The sequence below is a fragment of the Paramormyrops kingsleyae genome, chromosome 10, assembly GCF_048594095.1.
Source record: "Paramormyrops kingsleyae isolate MSU_618 chromosome 10, PKINGS_0.4, whole genome shotgun sequence".
Lineage (NCBI taxonomy): Eukaryota > Metazoa > Chordata > Actinopteri > Osteoglossiformes > Mormyridae > Paramormyrops > Paramormyrops kingsleyae.
In genome coordinates this window covers 30,913,515-30,936,653 of record NC_132806.1, presented here as the reverse complement: position 1 = coordinate 30,936,653, position 23,139 = coordinate 30,913,515, and the positions used below count along the sequence as shown (strand labels likewise).

At 40.1% G+C, this 23,139-nt stretch overlaps 1 protein-coding gene across 2 annotated transcripts in view; it reads right to left on the bottom strand.

Annotated features, from left to right (window-relative positions):
- unc5a (unc-5 netrin receptor A) overlaps positions 1-23,139 on the bottom strand; it is a 200,104-nt gene that overhangs the window by 13,538 nt on the left and 163,427 nt on the right. For both annotated transcript variants that reach the window (XM_023834611.2, XM_023834612.2), the window contains 4 exons: positions 22,272-22,359; positions 21,763-21,931; positions 13,989-14,222; positions 1,757-1,906 (listed from right to left, as the gene is read on the bottom strand). In XM_023834611.2, coding sequence (XP_023690379.1) covers positions 1,757-1,906; positions 13,989-14,222; positions 21,763-21,931; positions 22,272-22,359 — 641 coding nt within the window. The remainder of the gene's footprint in view (positions 1-1,756; positions 1,907-13,988; positions 14,223-21,762; positions 21,932-22,271; positions 22,360-23,139) is intronic.

Genomic DNA, 23,139 nt, shown 5'->3' with positions numbered 1-23,139 from the left:
TGCACATTCTTACATGTTAACTCTTATTCTGATTGCGTAGATTACTGGTTTGCTTTTTAATATTGTATATTTTTATGGAGAATGGAATTGCACAATAGTGTTTGATTTGATTGCACTTGCTTGCATTTACTTATGGTAACAGTAACATTTTAAGTGGTTTTCTCTAAGGACCTTGACCTTTGAGTGGTTTTCCCTGTGGGTCTCCTTACAAGTTCCAGGCTTTTCTATGTGACTTCTAGGTGCACATATGCACCAAACAGCAGTTTTGAGTACAGAATCTTCTTGAGAACATGGGTAGATGAAAGGGTACCATCTATGGACTGTGTGGTCCCACTGGGAGACTTCAATGATTAAGTGAGGAAAAATGGAAATTTCTGGAAGGGTGTCCTCCTAGATCAAACCTTGAGTGGTGAGCTGTTAATTGCTTTCTGCGCAAGTGTTGGGTTGTTCATTACGAGCACTATGGTTGAACAAGAATGTTCATTAGTGTGCATGGTAACAGCACACCCCAGGCTAAAGGTTAATGACTGACTTTGTAGTTGTGGTGAATGGGGAGGAGGTTAGTTGGATAAAGACACCCCAACCAAGTCAGGGATTTCTAGGAAGGGAATTGCTCTGACTCAAACTTCCATGCAAGATCAATTCACCTCACATCTCTGGAAAAACTTCATCTGTGTGTCAAGTGAGGTCAGTGGCATTAAGTATGAATGGACCATGTTCAAGGCCTCAATTGTTGCAGTGACTGCAAAGAGTCGTAGCTGGTAGGCAGTGGGTATCTGTCATGGCTGTTACCCTATAGGACCCACCGATGGACACCTTTGGTGAGGGAAGCTGTCAAGCTGAAGAAGGAAGCCGTCAGTGCAATCCTTGCATAGGGGTCTCTTAAGACAGCTGAAGGATATCAACAGGCCAGAAAGACTGAGCAAAGGCAGTCACTGAGGCAAAAGCTGGTGCATGAGATGAGTTTGGAGAAGCCATGCAGAGACTACTCCTGAGGAGGGGGGAACTGAATCTTACTCAGCCTGTGCTCAGCTGGGGTGGTGAAGTGCTGACCAACTCCGGAGATGTTGGTGAGCAGTGGAAAGAACACTTTGAAGAACTCCTTAACCTGGTGGATATGCCTCTCACCAAGGAGCAGCTTTGGAAACTTCTATTGGATGAAAGTTGACCACTGCAGCTATATCTGGAAGGCTGCAGGGGTATATGAAATTTGTCTAGATGAAAGCACTCAGTGTTGCTGGGGTGACTTGGCTGATGTGCATCTTCAATGTTGCATGGAAGGCAGGTAAAGTACTTCTGATAGGTGAAATGGGGTGGTGATCCCAATTTTACAGAGGGGGGGGGACCTGAGGGTTTGTTCCAGCTATCAGGGACTGGACTGTGACCCCCACCAGGATGCATGAGAAATATGATGACTGATAATTTTCAAGTGGGGTTTGTATTCTCTGTTTTTTCACTACTATTCAACTATGACATCCCAATGTATTAGATACAGTCATTGAAGGAGTAGGGATGCTCACTACCTGAATCTCAAACAGAGTGTGGATCACTCTGCACCAATAATCAGAGCTAGATACGATTTTAACAACTCTGAGCTATTGGTTAAGTTCTCCCCAAACGAGCTTGATGGGCCGAATGGCCTCCTCTCGTTTATAAATTTCTTATGTTCTTATGTTAATACTTAGAAAGTCAATATGTGGTGAGAATAGTGAAGAAACTGAGATGCAGTGTAAACACTTCTGCATGAATAAGTCACCTGATATCCAGCCATCAGTTTGCTCCTCCAGTGGACTCGGGGCATATCGTGAATGGACAGGCGTAGGTTGTGGTAGCTGTCTTTGAAGAGGAGGACCTGGGGCTCATCAATCAGCCGGCCACCCAACTGCTTCTCCATTTGCATCACCTCCTGCAGGATGAGAAGGCATCAGGGTTCAGCGACAGACACGTCATCTCATTCTGTGGCACGAGGACTGGAACCAGTTCGCCCAGAGCGATACACAAACTATTTTTCAAATTTAAAAAAATATCACATTTCTTGATACATTTGTGCAGAAGGAAAAATGGTCTTTAAAAACTTAAAAGTCACCTTGCACGACCTAGTCTTCTGGTCCAAATAAAAAAATGGATTTATTCAGGAAAAAAACAATGATTTATTAAAGCAGTTATTGAGAAGGACTTTTTGATAATATCGAAGAACACAAGGCTTTTATGATGCATGAAACCAAACCCAAGAAAGCGGCAGCAGGTACTGTATGGCTGCCACGCTGAATTTATACCGATGGAAGAAAAATAAAAAAAAAGAACTTTAAGAATCTCCAGTGAAGACCTGTGTATGAATAATTCACATATGTTTTCTTCTTTGTGTGAATATGGATGCACTTGAAGTACTTTTCAAAGAGAACAAATTAAGACAGAGAATCTCAGAGGTTCCTGTCTACACAGCAACGATTCAATTTTATGCTCTCTGTACCTTATTTGGGTAGGCTGATTTCAATTAATATAGTGACACACCTGTTAATTAGCCATTAACCGTGTCTACATTTTTTTTACATCATATAATAATTCTATCACTGATTCTGCCTTTGGCATATCGTGATGCAGACACTATAGTAAATTCTAACTGATGCTGAAGGACATTTAACATGAAATAGTAAATATACAGCATTTGTATATTTGTATATATTGTCATTTGTTTTTAAAATGCACATTTATCATTTCATAAAATAGGGTTTTTGTGTTTGAATATTTACAGCCATTAAGCAGAACTTTACAAGCTGTTTGCTGTGTTCAGATAAGAAATAATGAATATGCGAACAAACGATCTGAAACTTTGCTATTAAAATGATCCGATGATTGCAACCTTAAACACCCCTTTTTCTTCATCACTGAATCTGAAAATTAATTTGTTCACCGCAGTAGTACTTAATATATCTGTACATTTTGTTTTTCCTAAGTGAGTGCTGGTTTGGCAGCTAACCAGTTTAACCTTTTTTTTTAGACAGCACAGAACCATTGACCTGCTTTGTTAGCGCATAATGAATGAGGATGGATGGATAATAGGCCTTTTCTGAAAGAGTCAAGTGCTCTTCAGCAAAGGAAAAGCTACCTAACTACCACCTATGTCGTTTTTGATTAGTGTAAGGGTTAGGGTCTGGGTGTCCTTGTGCCCTTTGCCTTGGTATAACATTGAAAGTTGAACAGGCGATGGATGATTCAACGTGGCTAGAATGTGTCAGCTATGCCTGAAGGGTGGTAAACTTTGAAGAGCTTTACAAGCTTCTCTATAGTGTCTTTTGCAAAGACAAAAAGGGTATTTTATGGATGCTACAAAGTGGTTCATTTAACACAGTTCTTAGGGGCCAATTATTCTGCTGTGGCGATGATATCATTAGCATTGCAAATTGATGCCGATGGACTTAAGACTCATTCCTGACCTAGCTGCAGATCTGGCTGGCTGCTGATAATAGGGATTAGGGAAGGGGAGATGCCAAAGCAGGATGTCAGTTATTCAAGTTGAAATACACCGAGTACAGACCAATCGGCTGTTAGTCACTTTCCACATTAACAAAAGGGGACCAGCTAACAAGGTGGGGAAAGTAGCTCCTCTTAGACCTAATACCAATACTTAAACTGATTTAACATTTCAACATATTTTCTATGAATAATCCCTCTATATACAGTATGCCCCATTCTCCTTTTTCATTTACAACTTGGAATGGAATGATAAGGTCAAAGTTCAAAGGGGTATTTTCTCCCCCTAGATGATGTCAGTAACCTTGAAATACAAATCGCCTGACACTGATGTTCACACAAATCTACAAGATGCCCCTATTCTGTACGCCACTCTCATCAATGTGGGTCATCCAGAGTAAAATGCCGGTTACGTTAAGATGTACGGCTCTCCGGCCAGGACACACTGAGGTTCACGCGCCCGGGACACAAAGTGTTTTGATTTAATTAAAAAAATGAAAGATTTGCTGGGAATGCAATGCCAGATTCTGCGTTAGGCTATGCCAAGACCACCCTTTAAGTCCCTGGGCTGGCTGGAGCAAGCGAAAAGGAAGAAATGGGGGTGGGGGGGGGGCTGGGGGGGGGGCAGAAGCGGCTTAAAATTCCCATGTCCAAGTCACAAGGGGGCCGGCTTCAGAGACACAGATAACGGGATTAGCGCAGGCACAGCCACACGTCTGCGGCTCGCGCAGCTGGGGTCCTGACGGACTCTGCATTCTAAATGACAGGCATTTGTATACCTCTCACACTTAACCTCTCCGGCTGCTTCCAGAATAGGCCAAGCAGCTTTTAAAAGCTGATAAACTAAGTCCTCACACAATTAATACAGAGGTAAAAAAAACAAATAATAATTTTTTTTTTTTTACTTAAAGATTTAAGTCCATGATAGCCATTACCAGTGTAAAGCATTCAAATTGAAATTCCCTTCCTTTGAGCTCCCAAATTCTTCAGAAATCTTGGACATGAGAGATAAACAGAAACTGCTTTCCAGTATCATATTAACTAGAGACATCAGTATACAAATATCAGTAATGAGCCAAAAGCAAACAGGAAGATACACTGTATTATCTCTGCACAACATCTCAAATTACTTGAAGGTGACGTGCAGCCATTTTAATTTAAAATATTTTTTTTCCCATCAGCTAGACTTTGACCATAAATTCTATTATGTACTGTTAGAATGAGGAAATAGGGGGTTCAGTTACAGTCGTCTGTACTCAAAGAATACAGCCATGCATGTCCAAATCCAATCTTGTATAACAGTTACAAATTTGTGCAAAATCAATCCTTGCAAGTGCCATTTAATTGAGAAGAGTGCCAGAAATTTCTGCATAAACTAGCGTGAAATGGTAAAACTGCATCTCCACGTTTAACTAAAAAGTAAGGATGGCAGTCGTGTGTAACTGGCTCTTGTATGTCACTAATCACAATGTGACATGTTATTCAATCCTGGGGTATTTTACTGGATGCTTTTATTTTCCTAGCTGAGGTAATAACCCAGGGGTGACATGGTGGTTACATGTGTGTGGAGTTTGCATGTTCTTCCCGTGTCGTCGTGGGGTTTCCTCCGGGTACTCCGGTTTTCCCCCACAGTCCAAAAACATGCTGAGGCTAGTTGGAGCTACTAAATTGCCCAAAGGTGTGCATGTGTGAGTAAATGGTGTGTGAATGTGCCCTGTGATGGGTTGGCCCCCTGTCCAGGGTTGTTCCCTGTCTCGTGCCCATAGCTTCCGGGATAGGCTCCGGACCCCCCGCGACCCAGTAGGATAAGCGGCTTGGAAAATGGATGGATGGATGGAGGTAATAACCCATCCATTTGACCTGTCAGATATAAGTTAAACTTTCCCAGTGCAAGAAAACACCTTTTTCTTTACTTGTAAACAACTGGTGTAAGTCAAATTTATCATTTATTTTAAGAGGAATCCTTAGAGGTATTACAGAAGATATTTCCTGCAACAATCACATCGGCTCAGTATGTCCGTTTCGTGTTTCTTTCCGAGAACATGTTTGCTGGAATAATCATTTTGGAAACAGGCAGAGGAACAACTGTAATCCATACATATAAACCAAGAAATTGTCCTGTGGGTTAAAACTGAAATAATTTAATAATTTCAATATGAAGAAAGATTGATGTGATTCTGTGTATCAGCATATTAAATATGTATCATTACCGATTAAGAGCCAAATATAAATGTCTAAGATGTACTTCCGTCATGAGAAACAAAAGGTCATTATATAGCATTATAACATTACTATTACATATTAGTATTTATCAGTAATATAAATAAGAAGTCATCACCAAAAACAGTCACAACAGCGTGCACACTGGTACTGAGATGGGCAGTAGCTACATTAAAACATTTTATTAATGATGTTATAATATCAATTACAAATTATAGTGGAAGATTTTAGTATTATTAGAATCTAACAATAAATTCAAAATTCCATTTCATTTACTGTATACACCCGACCAACGTTCCTGGCCAGGTCTGCACCAAAAGAAATAAGACCAATGCACTTTTAATAAATATTCTAAAGCAGGAACATGAAAAACAAAATCCATGTAAATATGTTTACTAATTAATAAGGTGTCTGTTTGACACAAATGGATTTTAGTTCACCAAAAACAGGTGTCAGACATGTTTCAAGTCATTAGATATATTGAAGGCATAAATGGAAAAATTAAAAGGAAAAAGCATTTCTAATATGCAGCATTATTGAGACGAAATTATTTTTTAAAATACTAAATTTACACAACCTATAAGCTCTTTCTACACGTTAAAGTCGCTACTTTTAATTTCTTAAAATAACGTGCAAACATTCTTTTAAGAGATTACATCATCAAGTGGTGAAGGTGGAAGCAGAACACAGAACGCATATGTGCAAAAAGTAAATATGAAAATCATTCAGAAATCATTTATATTTTATTATCCAAACAAGTATGTTCATCTTTGAGACGTTTTTAGTTTTTGGTTATGATTTAATTACTTCTTACTTCCAACTGGGATGCAAAATAATCTTACTATGTGCTTATGTAGAAGGCCTTTGCTGTCCTGCTGCTATTAGCAAAGTCTGATGAAGTCAAAGTCAGGTTCACCACTGCCTCTCCAGTAAACAAGGAAGGGGTATTAACGCATCATGGAACCTAAGGAGCCTGAAGAAGTGAGAGGTATAGAGATACTGTATATATATAGTTTGGCTCACTTGAACACACAACATGGGCTGTGGTACCAAACTCCTGGAGAGCAGCTAGATTCTACTCCATTCTGGATGTGACCTTGGTGCCATTACGTTGAAGCTCATCTCCGTGAATAAGAAAGGCTTCTCCCTTCGACCCCGAGTCATGGGATGGGCTCTGACTGCTGTCATGCATATCCACCGACCATCAGCTCAGAATACTTGGTCTTCTTGGAGTGGGGTGCTGGAAGGCAATCCCTTTGGGGTCTCTAATGTTTTACAGGGGAAATGTAATGTTCCCACAGGTAACAACAATAAAATCTGGAAGACTGGGTGAAAGGGCCTGCTCAATCTGAACCGGAATAGTGCTGTGTTATTGGACTTCTGTGCTAGCCACCAGATTGTTCGAGCATCAGGGTGCTCACGTGAGCACCTGGCACCAGGATACATTAGATCATAGCTTGATGATCGATATTGTAGTCACATCATCAGATCTGTGACCACACGTCATGGACACTCGGGTGAATAGAGGACCTGAGCTGTCACCTGATCACAATCTGATCAGATGGCGAAGGAAAATGCCGACAGACCTGGTAGACCCAAATGTATATTGGGGTCTGTTGGGAGTGTCTGGCAGAGACCCCTGTCCAGAATATCTACAGCTTGCACCTCTGGTAGAATTTCTTTTGCATTCCAAGGGAGGATGGAGACATTGATTCAGAGTGGGCTATGTTTCGTGTCTCCATTGCTGAGGCAGCTGTTCAGAGCTGTAAAGTTATGGGTGTCTGTCATGGCGTCAACCCCCAAACCTGGTGGTGGATAACAGCAGTAAAAGGAGCTGTCAAGATGAAGAAGGCCTTCCGAGCTTGGCAAGCATGTGGGATTCTGGGGGCAGCTGATAGATACCGACAGGCCAAGCTGAGTGTGGCTTTAGCAGTTGTGGGAGCAAAAACTGAAGTGTGGGAGGCATTTGGTGAGGCTAAGGAAAATGATTTTCGGTCAGCTTCAAAGAGATTCTGGCAAGCTGACAGGCTACTCTGGAGGGGGATGCAGGCTTTTTCCATACTGTTTACAGCAGGGATAGAGTGCTATTGACCTCAACTGGGGATATAGTAGGACAGTTAAAGGAATCCTTCAAAGACCTCTGGGATCTCACTGGCAAACCTTCCTTGGAGGTAACAGAAGTGGAGAACTTTGAGGAGGACCCATCCATCACTATGGCTGAGGTTGCTGAAATTCTTCAGCGGTAAGGTGCTAGAGGTGGATGAGATTCACCCTGAGTGTCTGAAGACTCTGAATGTTGTTGGGCTGACATGTCTTCTCAACACTCCATGGAGGTCAGGGACAGGCCTCTGGGTTGGAAAACTGAGGCGATGGTCCTAATGTATAAGAAAGGAGACTGGAGAGTTTGCTCCAACTTGAGGGCATCACACTTCTCAGCCTCCCTGAGAAGGCACATGGCAGGATTCTGGGAAGGGGGACCCGTCAATTAGTCAGACCTTGGATGCAGGAGAAACAATGCAGAATTTGTTCTGGTTGTGGAACAATGGATCAGCTCTTCACTCTCACAAGGATACTGAAGTGTTTGTGGTAATTTGCACAACCAGTCTATATGTGTTTGGTGGACTTGCTTCTGGAATATGGGCAACCGGACCCACTGTTTAGGGCCGTTAGGTTCCTGTATAACTGGAACAAGTGTTTGGCTCACATTGCGAGCAGAAAATCATACCTGTTTCTGGTGGGTGTTAGATTCTGCCAGCACTGCTCTTTGTCACTGCTTCTGTTCATTATTTTATGGATAAAATTTCTAGGCACAGTCAAGGGGTGGAAGGTGTCCAGTTCAGTGACCTCGGGATCTTATCTCTGCATTTTGCAGATGATGTGGTCCTGTTGGCTTCATCGAGCTGTGACTTGGAACATGCACTGGGAAGGTTTGCAGCCAGGTGTGAAGCAACTGGGATGAGAATCAGCGCCTCTAAGTTGGAAGCCATGGTTCTCAAGCAGAAAATGATAGATTGCCCCCTCCAGACTAAGTTTGAGTTACTGCCTCAAGTGGAGGAGTTTAAGTATCTCAGGTACTTGTTTATGAATGAGGGATGAAAGGATTAGGAGACTGACAGACGGATCAGTACAGCCTCAGAAGTTATGCAAACATTGTACTGTCTGTCATGGTGAAGAGGGACCTCATTCAGAAGGCAAAGTGTTCAATTTACTGGTAAATCTATGCTCCTACCCTCACTTATGCTCATGAGCTCTGGGTAGTGACCAAAAGAATGAGTGGCAGAAATGTGCTTCCTCCGCAGGGTGTCTGGGCTCAACCTTAGAGCCGGGGTGAGGATCTGAGAGATTCAGAAGGGGCTTACAGTACAGCTGCTGCTCCTCCACATGGAAAGGAACCTGCTGAGGTGATTCCGGCACCTGTCTATGATGCCTCCTGGAAGCCTCCCCAGATGCTTTGGGCATGTCCAACCGGGAGGAGACCCTGGAGCAGATCCAGGACATGCTGAGGAATTACCTCTCTTGCCTGCCCTGGAAATGCCTTGGTATCCTTTCAGAGGAACTGGAGTAGGTGGTTGAGGAGAGGGAGGTCTGAGGAGCTCTGCTTATACTGCTGCCCCTGGAATCTGGACATGGATCAGTGGCAGAAAATGGATGGATGGATGGATGGATGGATGAAGCATGGACAAATCCAATTTTTGGTATGGTGCAGATGTCACCATGACAGCTGGAAGACCCAAAGGTACCCTAATTCAAGTTTTACCGGGGAGGGATGCTGTGAGTTTGTCAAATAGAATCATTAATAATATAATCAGATACTAACTTTTATAAAGATGGAATGTTTTTCAAGACTGCCAACCTACAATGACAAAAATATTTTTACCATTGAAATCTAATATGCTCACAAATAAACACAGAAGTAAATAATTTGACAATTAAAGCAAATAAAATAAACAATTCCACCAAATGCCTAGTTATGCCAAAAAATGTTATAGGTCTATCAGGCACTCTAGTTTATTTGTTATGAGTGTGCCAAAGTGAATTGTTTGCAAAGCAGGTGGGTAATTTGCATTCCCATTTAAGCAGTAATTATACACTGTAGGTACAATAAAATAACAAGAAAATAATGCTTTGTGAACTAGCGTCTACCATTTATGCACGAAAGGTCATAATTCTTCTTCATTGTAGTCATTATGTACTCCAAGTTTTTCTCCAAGTCCAGAAAAAGAAAATAAAATCAAAATTCAACTCTGCCCTATAGTGTTTGAAATTACTTTGATAATTGGATAATTTCCATAACCAAGTTAAATGGCATCTAAATTGGAAGTCATTTTTACATTTTGTAGATATCATTGGGAAAAGAATTGAATGACCAGTGAATATTAAAATGTCACAGAAAACAGATCTGTGAAAATGGGGATTCAAGTGTCAAAATTGAGAAGAAAACTAATCGAAGTTAAATAATTTTGTTCTGAAATAACTGGTCAAATGAAATGATAGTCACTTCTTATTTCTCGAAATAACCCAATGACTGGTAAGTATATGGGTGTGCCCCCCCCTGCCCCCCCCCCCCCCCCCCGTGACACAGGCCTGCCAGTAAGGTGAGCGGGTCCATGGGCGTGATTTTGTCTGCTCTGCACCTGGCATATCCTGCCTAAGCGGTTATTAAAAATTAATTTACAGACGATACAAGGAATATTTTACAAAAATGCTGAGAACAGGAATAGAATTAAATTATGGTTTTATGAGAATGATACATGCAATCATTAGGTTTTAAAAATTGTTTAGAAGGTAATATATATTTCATATAGTTTTATTATGGCCAAGTATACGCATACCGCTTTGTTTCCTTATGGTCTTTGCACTCTCAGAGCCATATGCAAAAGAAAAAAGTGAAGAATGACAATTAAGTAAAAATAAAACTAAACAAACTACAAAAAAACACCAATGTAATAAAACAGGCTAAAGCTTAGATTCATAAAATTGCCTCTTTTTACACTGAATACAACTGAATAAATTCTAGCCGTTCTATTATTTATCTATTATCTATCTGTTAAAGACTATTTCATATTTTTATGAAAGTTCACTCCAGTGTTGCTGGAGAAGTGGAGAAGTAAATTATCCGCATTGCAGCCTTAGCTTTTCTATCCATTTCACCCCAAATCATTCCAAAGGAGTTAAGGTCAGGTAAATGTGCAGCTAATGTCACTGCATTCAAGTTTTACCTTCCTACTTCTTCAAATACACTTCCAGTGAAACGTACGGACACACCTACCCATAGAAAGATTTATTTGTACTATTCTCTACATTTTAGAATAATTATGAAGACATCAACACTATAGAATAACATATATGGAATTATGCACTGACCAAAAAAGTACTAAACAAAAAAAATATTTTTGGGAGTGGTGCAGCTCAATGGGTTGGGACTCAGAAGGTTGCCTTTTCAGATCCCTGAGTGGGAAGTGATCCCACCACTGGGCTCTTGAGCAAGGCCATTAACCCCAATGTGTAGGCAGCTTGGGACCTCCAAACGTTTGATTGGTACTGTAAGTTCTGACAGGGTATACAACATACAATGAGTGCATGACTTGAAGTTTGACCAAAAAGCTAAAAAAGTGGGTATTCAAAAACTTTTACTAGCAAAGTAAAATGGAAAGTTTAACCTGATAATATATCTATGTACATTTTAGTATTTATAGATATCCATACATCCATCCATCCACCCTATCTATCTCCAAATGCTTATCCAGAACAGGGCTGCAGGCAACCTGGAGCCACATTAAAGTCCCAGAGAGGGCGCCAGTCCACCACAGGGCACACATACACAAATATGGGCAATTTAGACATCTCAGATAGCCCGACTACATTGTCTTTGTACTGCGGGAGGAAATCCAAACAACGCAAGAGAAGTGTGTAAACTCCATGCAGGACTAGCGGAGATTGGTGGGTTTCCTTCATTTCTTCTTGCTTAAGTGCATACAGAGTGCAGTCATGACTGCGGGACTTACTGAAGATGCTAGAAGCGCTTTGTTGGTTTGCTGACAACCCTGCCGGGGTGAGTTTCCCAAACGCTCCCCTTAGCCACTGACAAAGCTGGACCCATTCAGTTGCATGTTTCCAACTATGTACAGCATGTTGCTAATGTAGGTAGCAATTATGTTTTTGGGAAATGCAACCCCATTTAATTTAGGAGTGTTTTTTTTTTTGTTGTTGTTATCATTGTGGACGATTTGCATATGACCTCTGGGTACGAACATGAGCTGAATTACTTCTCATCCAGCTTTTTGGGGATCTTGTTTAATTCAGGTGAAAACCATTAAAGCATTTATTCTGATCTTGGGTTCGTATTTCAGTTTGGAATTTCTGCCATATAAAGATCGGCTGTAGTTAATAATGACAGTAATACATTAGCACATTTGTTAAATTATTGCCTCATAGCACTTAGTTAATTCCCCAATGCTACTGTACCTGGTTGCTTACAAAATGGCATTAATATCCTCCTGAACGCTTTATTGCTGGGTGAAAAGAGATTTTTGCGGATTGGGAAATGCAGAAAGGCCCCCTGAGGGGAAGGGCTGAACTGGAAAAATTGTGCATCACAAAACCAATTTAAAATGTGCCTTTGTGTTTTGTGTACATCAGCAAAACTTAAATGTCTTTAACATCCACTCTATATAGGGCAAAGTAAAGTTAAGCAACACATTTTTTTTCCATTACATTAATTCCATTATATTAAATCTACATAATATGGATTCAGTAATTTACTATAAATGTAATATACCAATTTTAATTCATCAACCCATCAAGCCATGTTATAACTAGGTGACTGATCGATTGAATGATCAGTTTAAGTAGATTTCAGGATATTCATTTGCCTCTCAGAAAGTCCATGAGTTTCTGGTATGTTTATTCATAAATTAATCGATGGGTAATTCTCTAAAAAAAAAAAATGGTTGGGTTACATGGAAACTGGTTAACTGATAACCTTTGGTCAAGAAGCACCGCAGGGTATGGAACCTAGCTGACTGCGATTAGACCCTATTCCTCACTATTGTTTAAAAAGGGCAGCTAGGTAGATTCAGAGAAGAGATAGGGATACGGATTATGTGTTTTCATGGTTTCTCTGAGCACTTTGCAGAAGTGTTCAGATATCTTCATCAATGTCCCATTTGTGGCTGATTTCTGATTCACGCATTAAAAACTAAATGTGGTATATTTTTATGTTCAGTGTGTGGTCAAAATAGCAACAACAAATATGTCCTGAAACTTGTGAAACTCTTAATAGGTTATATATGGAAAATATAAGTTTTTTTCTATTTATGGTGATGAATGGTACAGATTGATGACTTTTACTTTGGGATGGTTCTCAGAATTATATTATCAGTGTTTTACATATCAGCTGGTCTCAAATATTGAACCCCCCCACCCACCACATGAACCAGCAATGATAAATGTCTCAGCTGGCGAATGAGATGGGCCACTCAGGTAGACCATGGTGAAGTGGCCTCATTCCGCCTCTCCAGGCAGCAGCACTTTTGGGTGCCCCTGTGACACTGGTACTGGAGAAGAATGAGGTGAAGTGCTGTGGGGCTCGCTGGGAGAGGGTGCTCAATGAGGTCCCCTTTTTAATTTACTAATTAGCCATGCAAATGAGATCTTGACAATCTGCTTAGGAGCACTTCTTGAGGGCATGCATTTGGCGTTAGCATATAACTATCCTTGGGAAAAAATGCGATTCGAGGGGAGGCGAATTTAGACTTACAGGAGCAATGGGCGTTACTAAGATTAGAAAAGACAAGTAGGCATAAGAGCACCAAAAGGAACAGCCACAATTATAACGTATATGCTAAGAGCACCAAAAGGAACAGCCACAATTATAACGTATATGCTAAGAGCATCAAAAGGAACAGCCACAATTATAACGTATATGCTAAGAGCACAAAAAGGAACAGCCACAATTATAACGTATATGCTAAGAGCATCAAAAGGAACAGCCACAATTATAACGTATATGCTAAGAGCACCAAAAGGAACAGCCACAATTATAACGTATATGCTAAGAGCACCAAAAGGAACAGCCACAATTATAACGTATATGCTAAGAGCATCAAAAGGAACAGCCACAATTATAACGTATATGCTAAGAGCACCAAAAGGAACAGCCACAATTATAACGTATATGCTAAGAGCATCAAAAGGAACAGCAATTATAACGTATATGCTAAGAGCATCAAAAGGAACAGCAATTACAATTACAATTACAACGTATATGCTTAAGTCAAGTAAAAACGGTAGTTCACCTTCAGCGCGTCCTGGGTGTCATCCATGCAGTAGACGCGGATGCTGTACTCCAGTGTGGTGCAGTAGACAGGTGCGAACAAAACCAGCTTGAGCCGTTTGGCAGCGGCCATGCTGAGCGACTCCCCCACAAGGGCAAAGCGGCCCAGATGCTCTGTGAAGACGCGGCACGTCTCCGCCTCCAGCTGGCAGTAGTAAGGGTCAGACGGCAGCTCCTCCCCCACCTGTAGCACGTCCTGTCAAGATGGCAGAGGTGAGGCGTTACCTGCTGCTCCGGCTGATAGGGGCCCCGGCACCCGTGCTAAGAAGGTGATCAGATATACGCTCCCAGGGGTATGACCTGATAGCGCAACAAAGTGTCTCCCAGAGGTGGAAAGTTCAGGTCCAGAAAGCACAAGTCCAGACCAAGGTTTTGTTTCAACTAACCAGTTGAGTACTCTGTCACAGTGACTCTTCATGTTCAACTGGTTGGTTGAAACAAAGTCTTGGTCTGGACTTTCTGGACCTGAACTTTCCACCTCTGACGTCTCCTGGACATTTACACTGCATGTAGACTCAGTGGTCACATTACCTGCACATCGTACCAGGCAGCACCCCATTTTGTCTCCAGAACTACTTTAGTGATTGAGAAGTTGTTTGTTTTGTGCCGTTTTGTGTTGTGCATTCAGCTTGTGAAATTCCTGTTTGATTTAATGAGTCTAGTCATTGTTCTCATTAACAAGGTGTTTTCAGCAACAAAACTGCTGCTGTCTGAGTGTTTCTTGTTTCTCACATTCTCTATAAACTCGAGACACTGCAGTATGTAAAAATCCAAGGTGGTTTGCAGTTCCTGAGCTGCTAACTGAACCCTTTGGCTTTGCCTGCATGCTGTATATTGCTGTCATTTGCAACCACATGACTCTGTTTGGATGATCAGGCTGTTTGCATTAACAAGCTGGTCTTCCTAATACAGTGGCTACTGAGTGTATCACTGCTGACATGCAGTGCATTCTTACCAACTTTTCCAGTTCCTCCGTACATCAAGTTCTTCTATTTCTACTATAACTAATATAATTATGGCTTATTCTACTCTTAATGTGAGTACAGCAATGATAACATCTAGTTATTTAAAAATTTCTGTATAATTACAGTATTGTAATTATAGCAACGGAATGTAAATGCAACAATTTAATTCTGCGACAACTGCATCGATCTTCTACAGTTTCTAAAAAAGTCTGTAAAATATACTCTATGTGGCAGCAGCTCAGAATTCAAGAATGTTATATATTAATTAGCTTGATGGATATTATAAATGCCTAAAAATCAAACTATGGCTTTGTATCAACAAGCCGTATTTCTGGAATTATTCTGCTATTGGGAACACTTCCATGTGGACATATGCCAAAGTTTTAAGAGAACAAAACGCATTTGAAAATTAAATTTGCTGTTTTTGAGTCTTTGTGTATGTTAATGTTTTTTGCATTGTGTTAATATTGACGTCTTTTGGGCTTTCAAGGCTACCGTACTGAAGCCTATTTTCCGCAGTACATCAGTGGCAATAAACAAAAATAAATTACAGTCAGTAAGTTTCACAGCTCTTAGTTTTTGATTATCTGTTAGATGTCTGCATGTAATATCTGACTTTCTGGGATAATTACTCTATAATAATAATTGATACTTTATTGATCCCTGTGGAGAAATTGTCTTTATGCCTCCCTCAACTTGCTCTTTGTAGAGTAATCTGTCTGCAAAGCAGAGCCACCTGTCGGGGCACCCAGGGAGCTGGGGGTTAAGAGCCTTGCTCAAGGACCCACGGATGTGCTGAGGCTGGGTTTGAACCGGCGACCTTGCGATTATAGGCACACGAGCTTAGCCCACTGAGCCACACGCTGCCCCCTGAGTGTTGCATCCTCTTAGTGTTGTGTCTGTGACACTACGCCAATGACCAGGTACTGTATGAGGCTATTGATGTGATCTGGAGAAGTATATTAAGCCTGTACAGGCCACAGAGATTGAGCGGGAAGAAAGCAGTGGTACAGAACAGGACACCTCACATTAGGAATCAGGGCCTACAGTGACATCATAGGTTGGAAAACTGGCTATTGAATGAAAGTAATTCTCACGCAACTCTGCAAAAGTTTGTAACACTTTAAGTTTAAATGGTGTGTGACTCAGTGGGTTAGGCGGCGCCGCCTGAAGGTCACCAGTTCGAATCCCATGCTTGGCAGGGTGATTTTACCATCAGGCCCCTGAGCAAGGCCTTTATCCCCAGTTGCTCCACGGACTGGATGGCCCTGTTTCTTCAGCTGTAAGTCGTTTTAGATGAAAGCGCCTGCTAAGCAAGTGTAGGGCTAATATGTAAAAAGTTATTTGGCATTGGCCGTTGTAGCATCTTGATTCCTTGATTGTTCTGTAAATCCGAAATAATGCACATGGCCACAGACGAGTAATTCACTGAGAGGCATGTTTTTGGAGGCTGTGTGTGGCTCAGCAGGCTTGGACTGTGCCTTTGATCAGAAGGTCGCTGATTCAAATCCCCTCCTTAGCAGAGTCATTTCATCGTTGGACACTTGAGTGATGGTCTTAACCCCCAATTGCTCCAGGGACTGATATCTAAATTGCATGTTTCTTTGGGGGAAAAAAACATCTTCTAAATAAATAAAATATATATAAGCATAAGCAGACCTAGATGCAATAATAATTCAGCTTTACTTATATCACTGGCATTTTACATACACAAAAATGTGATTCCAAGTGAAATCTGACTTTCTTTTTGATAAAATAAAAAAACTCAACCTAATGCAGTCTTTCTGATGGCAGTTACAGATATACTCCTTATTGACATTTGGACAATTCATATATAGCTGTAATTTGCTATAAGGACTTACATTTAATATTAACCTAATTATGTCAAAACTGTCAAATCGATTTCATTGCTTGACTATCCTGCTCATAGTGGCACATGGTGATATTCCCATTAAATGTCCCACTGCTTTTTTAATATCTAGCCCCTTTATGCCTTGTTGTTAGGGGAAAAAGAACAGATTGTCTAAATTATGAAGACTGACAGTGAAAAGAAAATTAAAATTATATGTTCATTACTGATGAAAATTTACACCTTTCCGATACAATAAATCATACACTTTCAGCGGCAATCCCTGTTAAAATCAATTTGCACTACTGTGAAATGACAGTGTCAGTGGCAAATTACAATCACTACTCGCAATGTTTGGTTAATTTCACCTGTATGCAACTTAACAGTATTTTGTTTAGAGCTGCTCAACTAGATTATGCCGCAGCACATTTACACATTACTTACAATGATGCACTTTGTACGCAAAAGGATTGCTGTATCTGTATGGAAATACTGTTGATTGTACATGTTTAGGCACAGTGATTTGCATGTCAATGGTAACTTATTTCTTTGTGGGAATGAAGTGCTACTTGGCAAAGCCACTGTTGACAGATTTATCGTTAACACTATTACTCCCTCTACCATTGTTGCCAGATTTCTTTGATTGCAGTCTTTAATTTTCTGGCAGAGAATATCTGGAAACAAAGATGAGAAGTCAATTATACTAGACTGTTTTACTGCTTTGCATCATGGATGTAGTTGGAAGACTTTGGAATAAAGTAAAAGGGAAGAGAAAAAAGCAACAACTGCCAGACAAACATCCTTTTCCTTTGTCCTTGTAGTGCTGCCAGCATTTAGTTCACAAATGCGGCAAATAAATCATCATTGTGAACAAAGTGATACTTCAGTATAATGAAATTCACCTTATTAACATGTAATTATGTTTATAACTTAAAGTAACTATTCAGAATTTCATTAATAGCATGTAATTCTGAAATTATAACAAAAATATTCATTTATATTTTGTCTGCAACAGCTGCTAAAAAGCCCTGTGGGGACCCTTTCTGCCTGATGCCCCCAGCCTCTATAATCACTCTTCCTGATTGGCCAGATTATATAGTAATAATAGAAAAAGTCCAGTGTCCTGTCCATATACCATCCATTTCTTTACATTTCAATCTATTTTCTGAACAACATTCAAAGATGTTCTGCTTGTACTGTGTACATCTTAAATTTGTTTGCACTCTGTGTCTTGGCTCTTCCGCTTTGTTTTGCACGTCATGTTTGTATCTGTGCACTATATGTATCTGTGCACTATATGTATCTGTGCACTATATGTACCTTGTTGCTGTATGCACAAGAATTTCCCTGGGATGAACAAAGGATATCTTGTCTTATGCAGTAGTCAGAAAGTTCAAATACAAAATAAAAAAGCAATGTTTTGTCATGCTACTATATGCATGTGTGTGTGTATATGTGTGTACATTATATATATATATAAATAATTTTTAAGAAGTGCATTTACTTCTTGTAATGTGACACATGTAAATTAAATAGTAATCTCTCAGTCTAATACAGATAAAAATTATATATTGTAATGATCTTGCGAAACCTGCAGGATTTTTTCCCCAGCTAAGCTACTGTTAGCTGTTATATATCTTGCTTTTATTTTTTAATAATGTAGCCCAAAACTTATTCCGACATGGGTTATCAAGGTCAAGTTAAACAGTTCCCTCTAGAGTGTTTTATAGAAAATGCTTTTAGAAAAGTGGGAGATCTCTTGTTCCAGCATTAACCTTTTTAGCTCCATTCTGTCTCTATTCATAATCTTCAATTTAGAGCTTAGTTTGAAACGATAAGCTCGCTGTAATCCAACAATGTTTTCATAACCCCCATGATGAGACCAAAATCAAATCTAAAATCTTTTTACATCAAGTTTTCCCTCTAAAATGCTGTGAGGGACACAGTGATTCACACTTCAGACTCTCATATAAATACCATCTGATGAAAGTGCTATATTTGTGAAATGTATTGTATCACCACTTTATTCTAAGTCTGGATTTCTGAATCTCATTTCCAAGTATGAATATGAATTTGAATAACATTTCAAAAGTCTTCCATTTCTTCCCTCCACACCATCTGCAAGAACATAGGCATTCCTCTGATTATTGTAATATTTTTGAATTATCTTTTGCAAACTTTTAAAATGTTCCATCAGTTTCAGCCACACTCACATTTCCTGTGACTTAAGTGGGAATGTGAGTTTAATCCCTGATGATTAAAACATTACAGATCTGGTTTTCACTCCCTGCCAGTAAACCCTACATTATGTCTAGCAGTGCAACTTGCTGAATGATGATATTTAGGGTTAGTATAAACTGACGTATTAAAAAATGACGGCTTGGCTGAAATCGTGCAACTGTCTGTTTCTGTGTATGAATGGGCATCTTCCTAATGACACACTAGGAAACTATAAAATAAACTGCAATGGTGTATTAGTTACCGATCACAAATGATCAGCACCTGTCAGACAAAGGTATGCGATTTGCATGCTTTGTGGCAAATGGGGCTTCATAAAAAAAAAACCTCTTTAAAAGAGGCAGATGGAATGTAGAGCAAGACCCACCTGTCAAGTGGATCGCAAGAAACTGCCATCCTGCCTTTTAGATTGGGAAAAAAATTGATGTTCGCATTGTAGTCATGCTGACCTTTTATTGAATGTCATGCTTTATTCATCAATTGTAGTGACCACCACTGCATGTAAAACAAAATTCAATCGCATCACTATTTAATAAATGTACTAAGGTTAATTAGCGCTTCTTACTTCTCTATTAAATTATCCCAGGTCAGTCAAACGTGTTTGCAGATGAACGGCTGGTGATGTAGATGTTGCTTATTGTCCCCCATCAAATTTGTTACTTGACCGTGACAAAAAAAATCACCTGGACAAGCTACAGAAACCATAATTCAACGTGCAGCATGCAAATTAAAACGGACATTTTGTCTCATTGTAAGGTTGACAGCTGGTGTGATTTTGAAATAAAAGCCTTATTACAGCACATATACACTTACTTAGGCACCAAGTGTGATGCAATGTAAAGTAATAAGAACTACGATACAAAAAAAGTGCTTAAATAATGGTATTAAAAAGGCTTCCTACAATACTACTAATATAACTTGAATTACCAAGAACTAACAATTCAATATACTTGATTAACATTACAATGACTATAATTCGTTTTACACCTGAAAGAAATAATTATATAGGCCTACATTTGGAATTAATCTCAAGGTGGCTGTCAAAAAAGCCAAGTCTATGCATCATATGTGAAGAGGGATTTTGGTGAAATTAAATATTAAAAACTGGCATAATTTCAGTTTTGTAACTGATTTAGATTAAGCAGCACTGGCAGTAAAATATGATGTGCTGGAGCTTCTCTGCAGCCATTAGAGAAATGTGCAGTCTATGCAGTACATCTTAAAAGTACTTCCATAAATAAGTAAGAAAAATGTATATTACATACAGATCTGTAAAGATCTTACGCAAAGGTCTTTGTGAAGTGAAACTAAAGCAGAACACTGCAGTCATATTATCTGCTGCACTGGGGAGTGATCACACGGGGGCCCCGGCAGAGAGCACGTGATCTGCTGACGCCTAGCACAAGCGGAGACTGCAGATAAGTGGTGTTTTAAGGGACCACTGGGATCTTCCCACAGAGATCTGCCTTCTCACATGTCCGTTCCACCTCCTCTGCAGCCACAGAGGAGTGTTCCACTGCATGATGTAGTACGGTACCCCTCGGCCTTTAAAATGTTGACTCCTGTGACCGATAAATGTGATTGTCTCTCAATGAGAAAAACTAGTACTGCTGTAAATGTATATCCCTTCCCGGTGAAGTGTTCTTTATTTTTACTATTGCTTACTAAACAATGGATCGATTAGCTTATTTAATATAACAGACACATTTCCACTCGCCTATTTTTGTTTCACTCTCTTCTATTCAATAACATGCATTTCTGCATAGAATAGATGACTCTAGCCAGCAGACCAGGTTCTATCTTCAGCAGGACAAACTTTGATTTGTCCCTCCAGCTCCCAGCAAACCTGTGGCCCACTGGCTATATTTGGACCCGGGATGATTAAAAGTGGTCCTCTAACCCCAGCCTCAGACAGGCCAATTCATCGTGCAGACACCCTGCTGCTACCACACCAAAGGCCTGAATAATTTATGCACAATATTGAACATGAAAGAAGACCCCCTCTCCTCTCCGCCTCCAGCGGCGCATTCTGAGCAGACCTGCGTTTGGGCTCTGCAGTCTTCACAAGGCCTTGTTTGCTAAGATCCTCCAAGGCATTTGCCTTTGCTAAAAGGAGATACTGCATGTTGCCTTAAAAACCCCACAGCATAAATGCTGACAAATCCACAGTTATTATACATGTGATGTTTGCAATAATAAAAATTACATTACGAAGTAATCATTATTGCAGTTAAAATTTAGTATTTGTTGTTCTCTAGCACTGCAACTGCATCTAATACCAACATCACAACACGCATCTATCTAAGTCTTTAAGTTGAATTTGTTGGTAAGTTGGAACAATAATAATACAGCACATAATAGTAATATTAAAAATAACCACTCAGGGCACTGTACTGGACCTTGAGCTGATGAATAGCTGAAGCCACACAATGTTTTCACGTGTGCGTTCGTTATTACACACCATTATTTACCTCAGAAATTTAATAGGCTTTGTGGCAGTCCGTTTGGATGTACAGGTTGTCCGTCGAACATTCTTAACCTGCCTGTACTTCAATTTCTTTTATATTACCTACCACTGTAAAGAGTCATAGTGATTATCAGTAAAAATGACTGAAAAATTAATTCGATTTACCGTACTTTATACACATTTATCATGTCCACCACTAAACTTCTGGGTGCCTCACCTCCCAAGTCCCCTCATATGACTGCTTCTTCAACCTCATGGCCCAGTTTTCGGGGTTAGCATCCGAGCAGTGGTTCATGCTAAGGATGACGGGCCGGGTTAGCACCACGCCTGGCGGTCCACAGCTCACAATGGGGCTCAGCAGCGTCTGGCAGCCAGCCAATGGTAATCTGGATCGGAAGATGCAACAGAAGGTCTTACAAGGGTAAACAGACACAGGACAAACTCAATCAACTCTACTTCCTACCTACAAATGCATTTGAAGGTAACAAATTAACAGAGATTTCAACAACGAACAAACGAGTGTATTTTAATGATACTGAAATGCCACTGCTACAGCATTTTTGCTATGAAATCCAACTCTGAGGTACCTCATATTTTTGGTAGCTGTATGTTGAATATTTAGAGAGCAGAACCGGACTATGTTCGGTCGATAAAATGCAATGAAAGCTGCCTAGCATTGTTTGTTTATAACAGGGAATAATCAGTACGAAAGAGGAATGGACCTACCGTACATCTTCCTTCCGCTGAACAGTCAGATAAATCTCATATATCTTCCCTCTGGGAATCGCCTCAGGGGGAATAAGCAAGCTGATTCCTGAAAGCAAACAAAGGAGGCAATGGAAGCACGAGGCCATGCTTGGTTTTCTGTGGGAGAGCGCTACCTGGGCATTTTAAGAAGGGTCAGACAAAACCAAATTCAGCTAACCAAAATAAAGGTCAGAGGTAGCTTGTTCCACGCATATTGCTACAACTACTAAGACTCCACATATTCTCCGACCATCCAGCCTTATAAACAGAGAGGTACACATAACGGTCAAATTTAAAGACACCTTGATACATACAGTTCAGACTGAGATTCAGCCTCAAAATGGATTTGAATAGAGCAAATGGGAATGTTCTAGCAAAACTGTACCGCTGTTGTGCAATTTTCTCCCAAAAAGTTCAAATTAAAGCATAGGTTTGGCCAAGGGAATATTTTACAGCAATAGCGCTTGAAAGGTACGCCTGCTTCCCTGAGATTGCAGAATATGCAGTTCAAAGCAAAGAAAATGGTGCGATGTGGTCAGAGTAAGGGGAAAACTGCAAAGGCAATTTACACATGTGAAATGGTTTCTCTCAGTAGGATGAACTTTAGGCCATTCGGCTGAAGATAAAAGGCCACTTCAAAGATCCAATATTCCACTTGTCAACATTCACCGCTTCACCAAATAATCTGCTTAATCTGTTAAGACCAAATAGTGTCTGAATGAATTAGAAGTCTACGTTGGTGTGTTTCGCTTGAATGTGAACAACTGAAAAATACTTTTTTACATACATGCCAGATTAATAACAGTTTATGAAATGTGCAAACATATGGTACATTTGTTAAACTGCA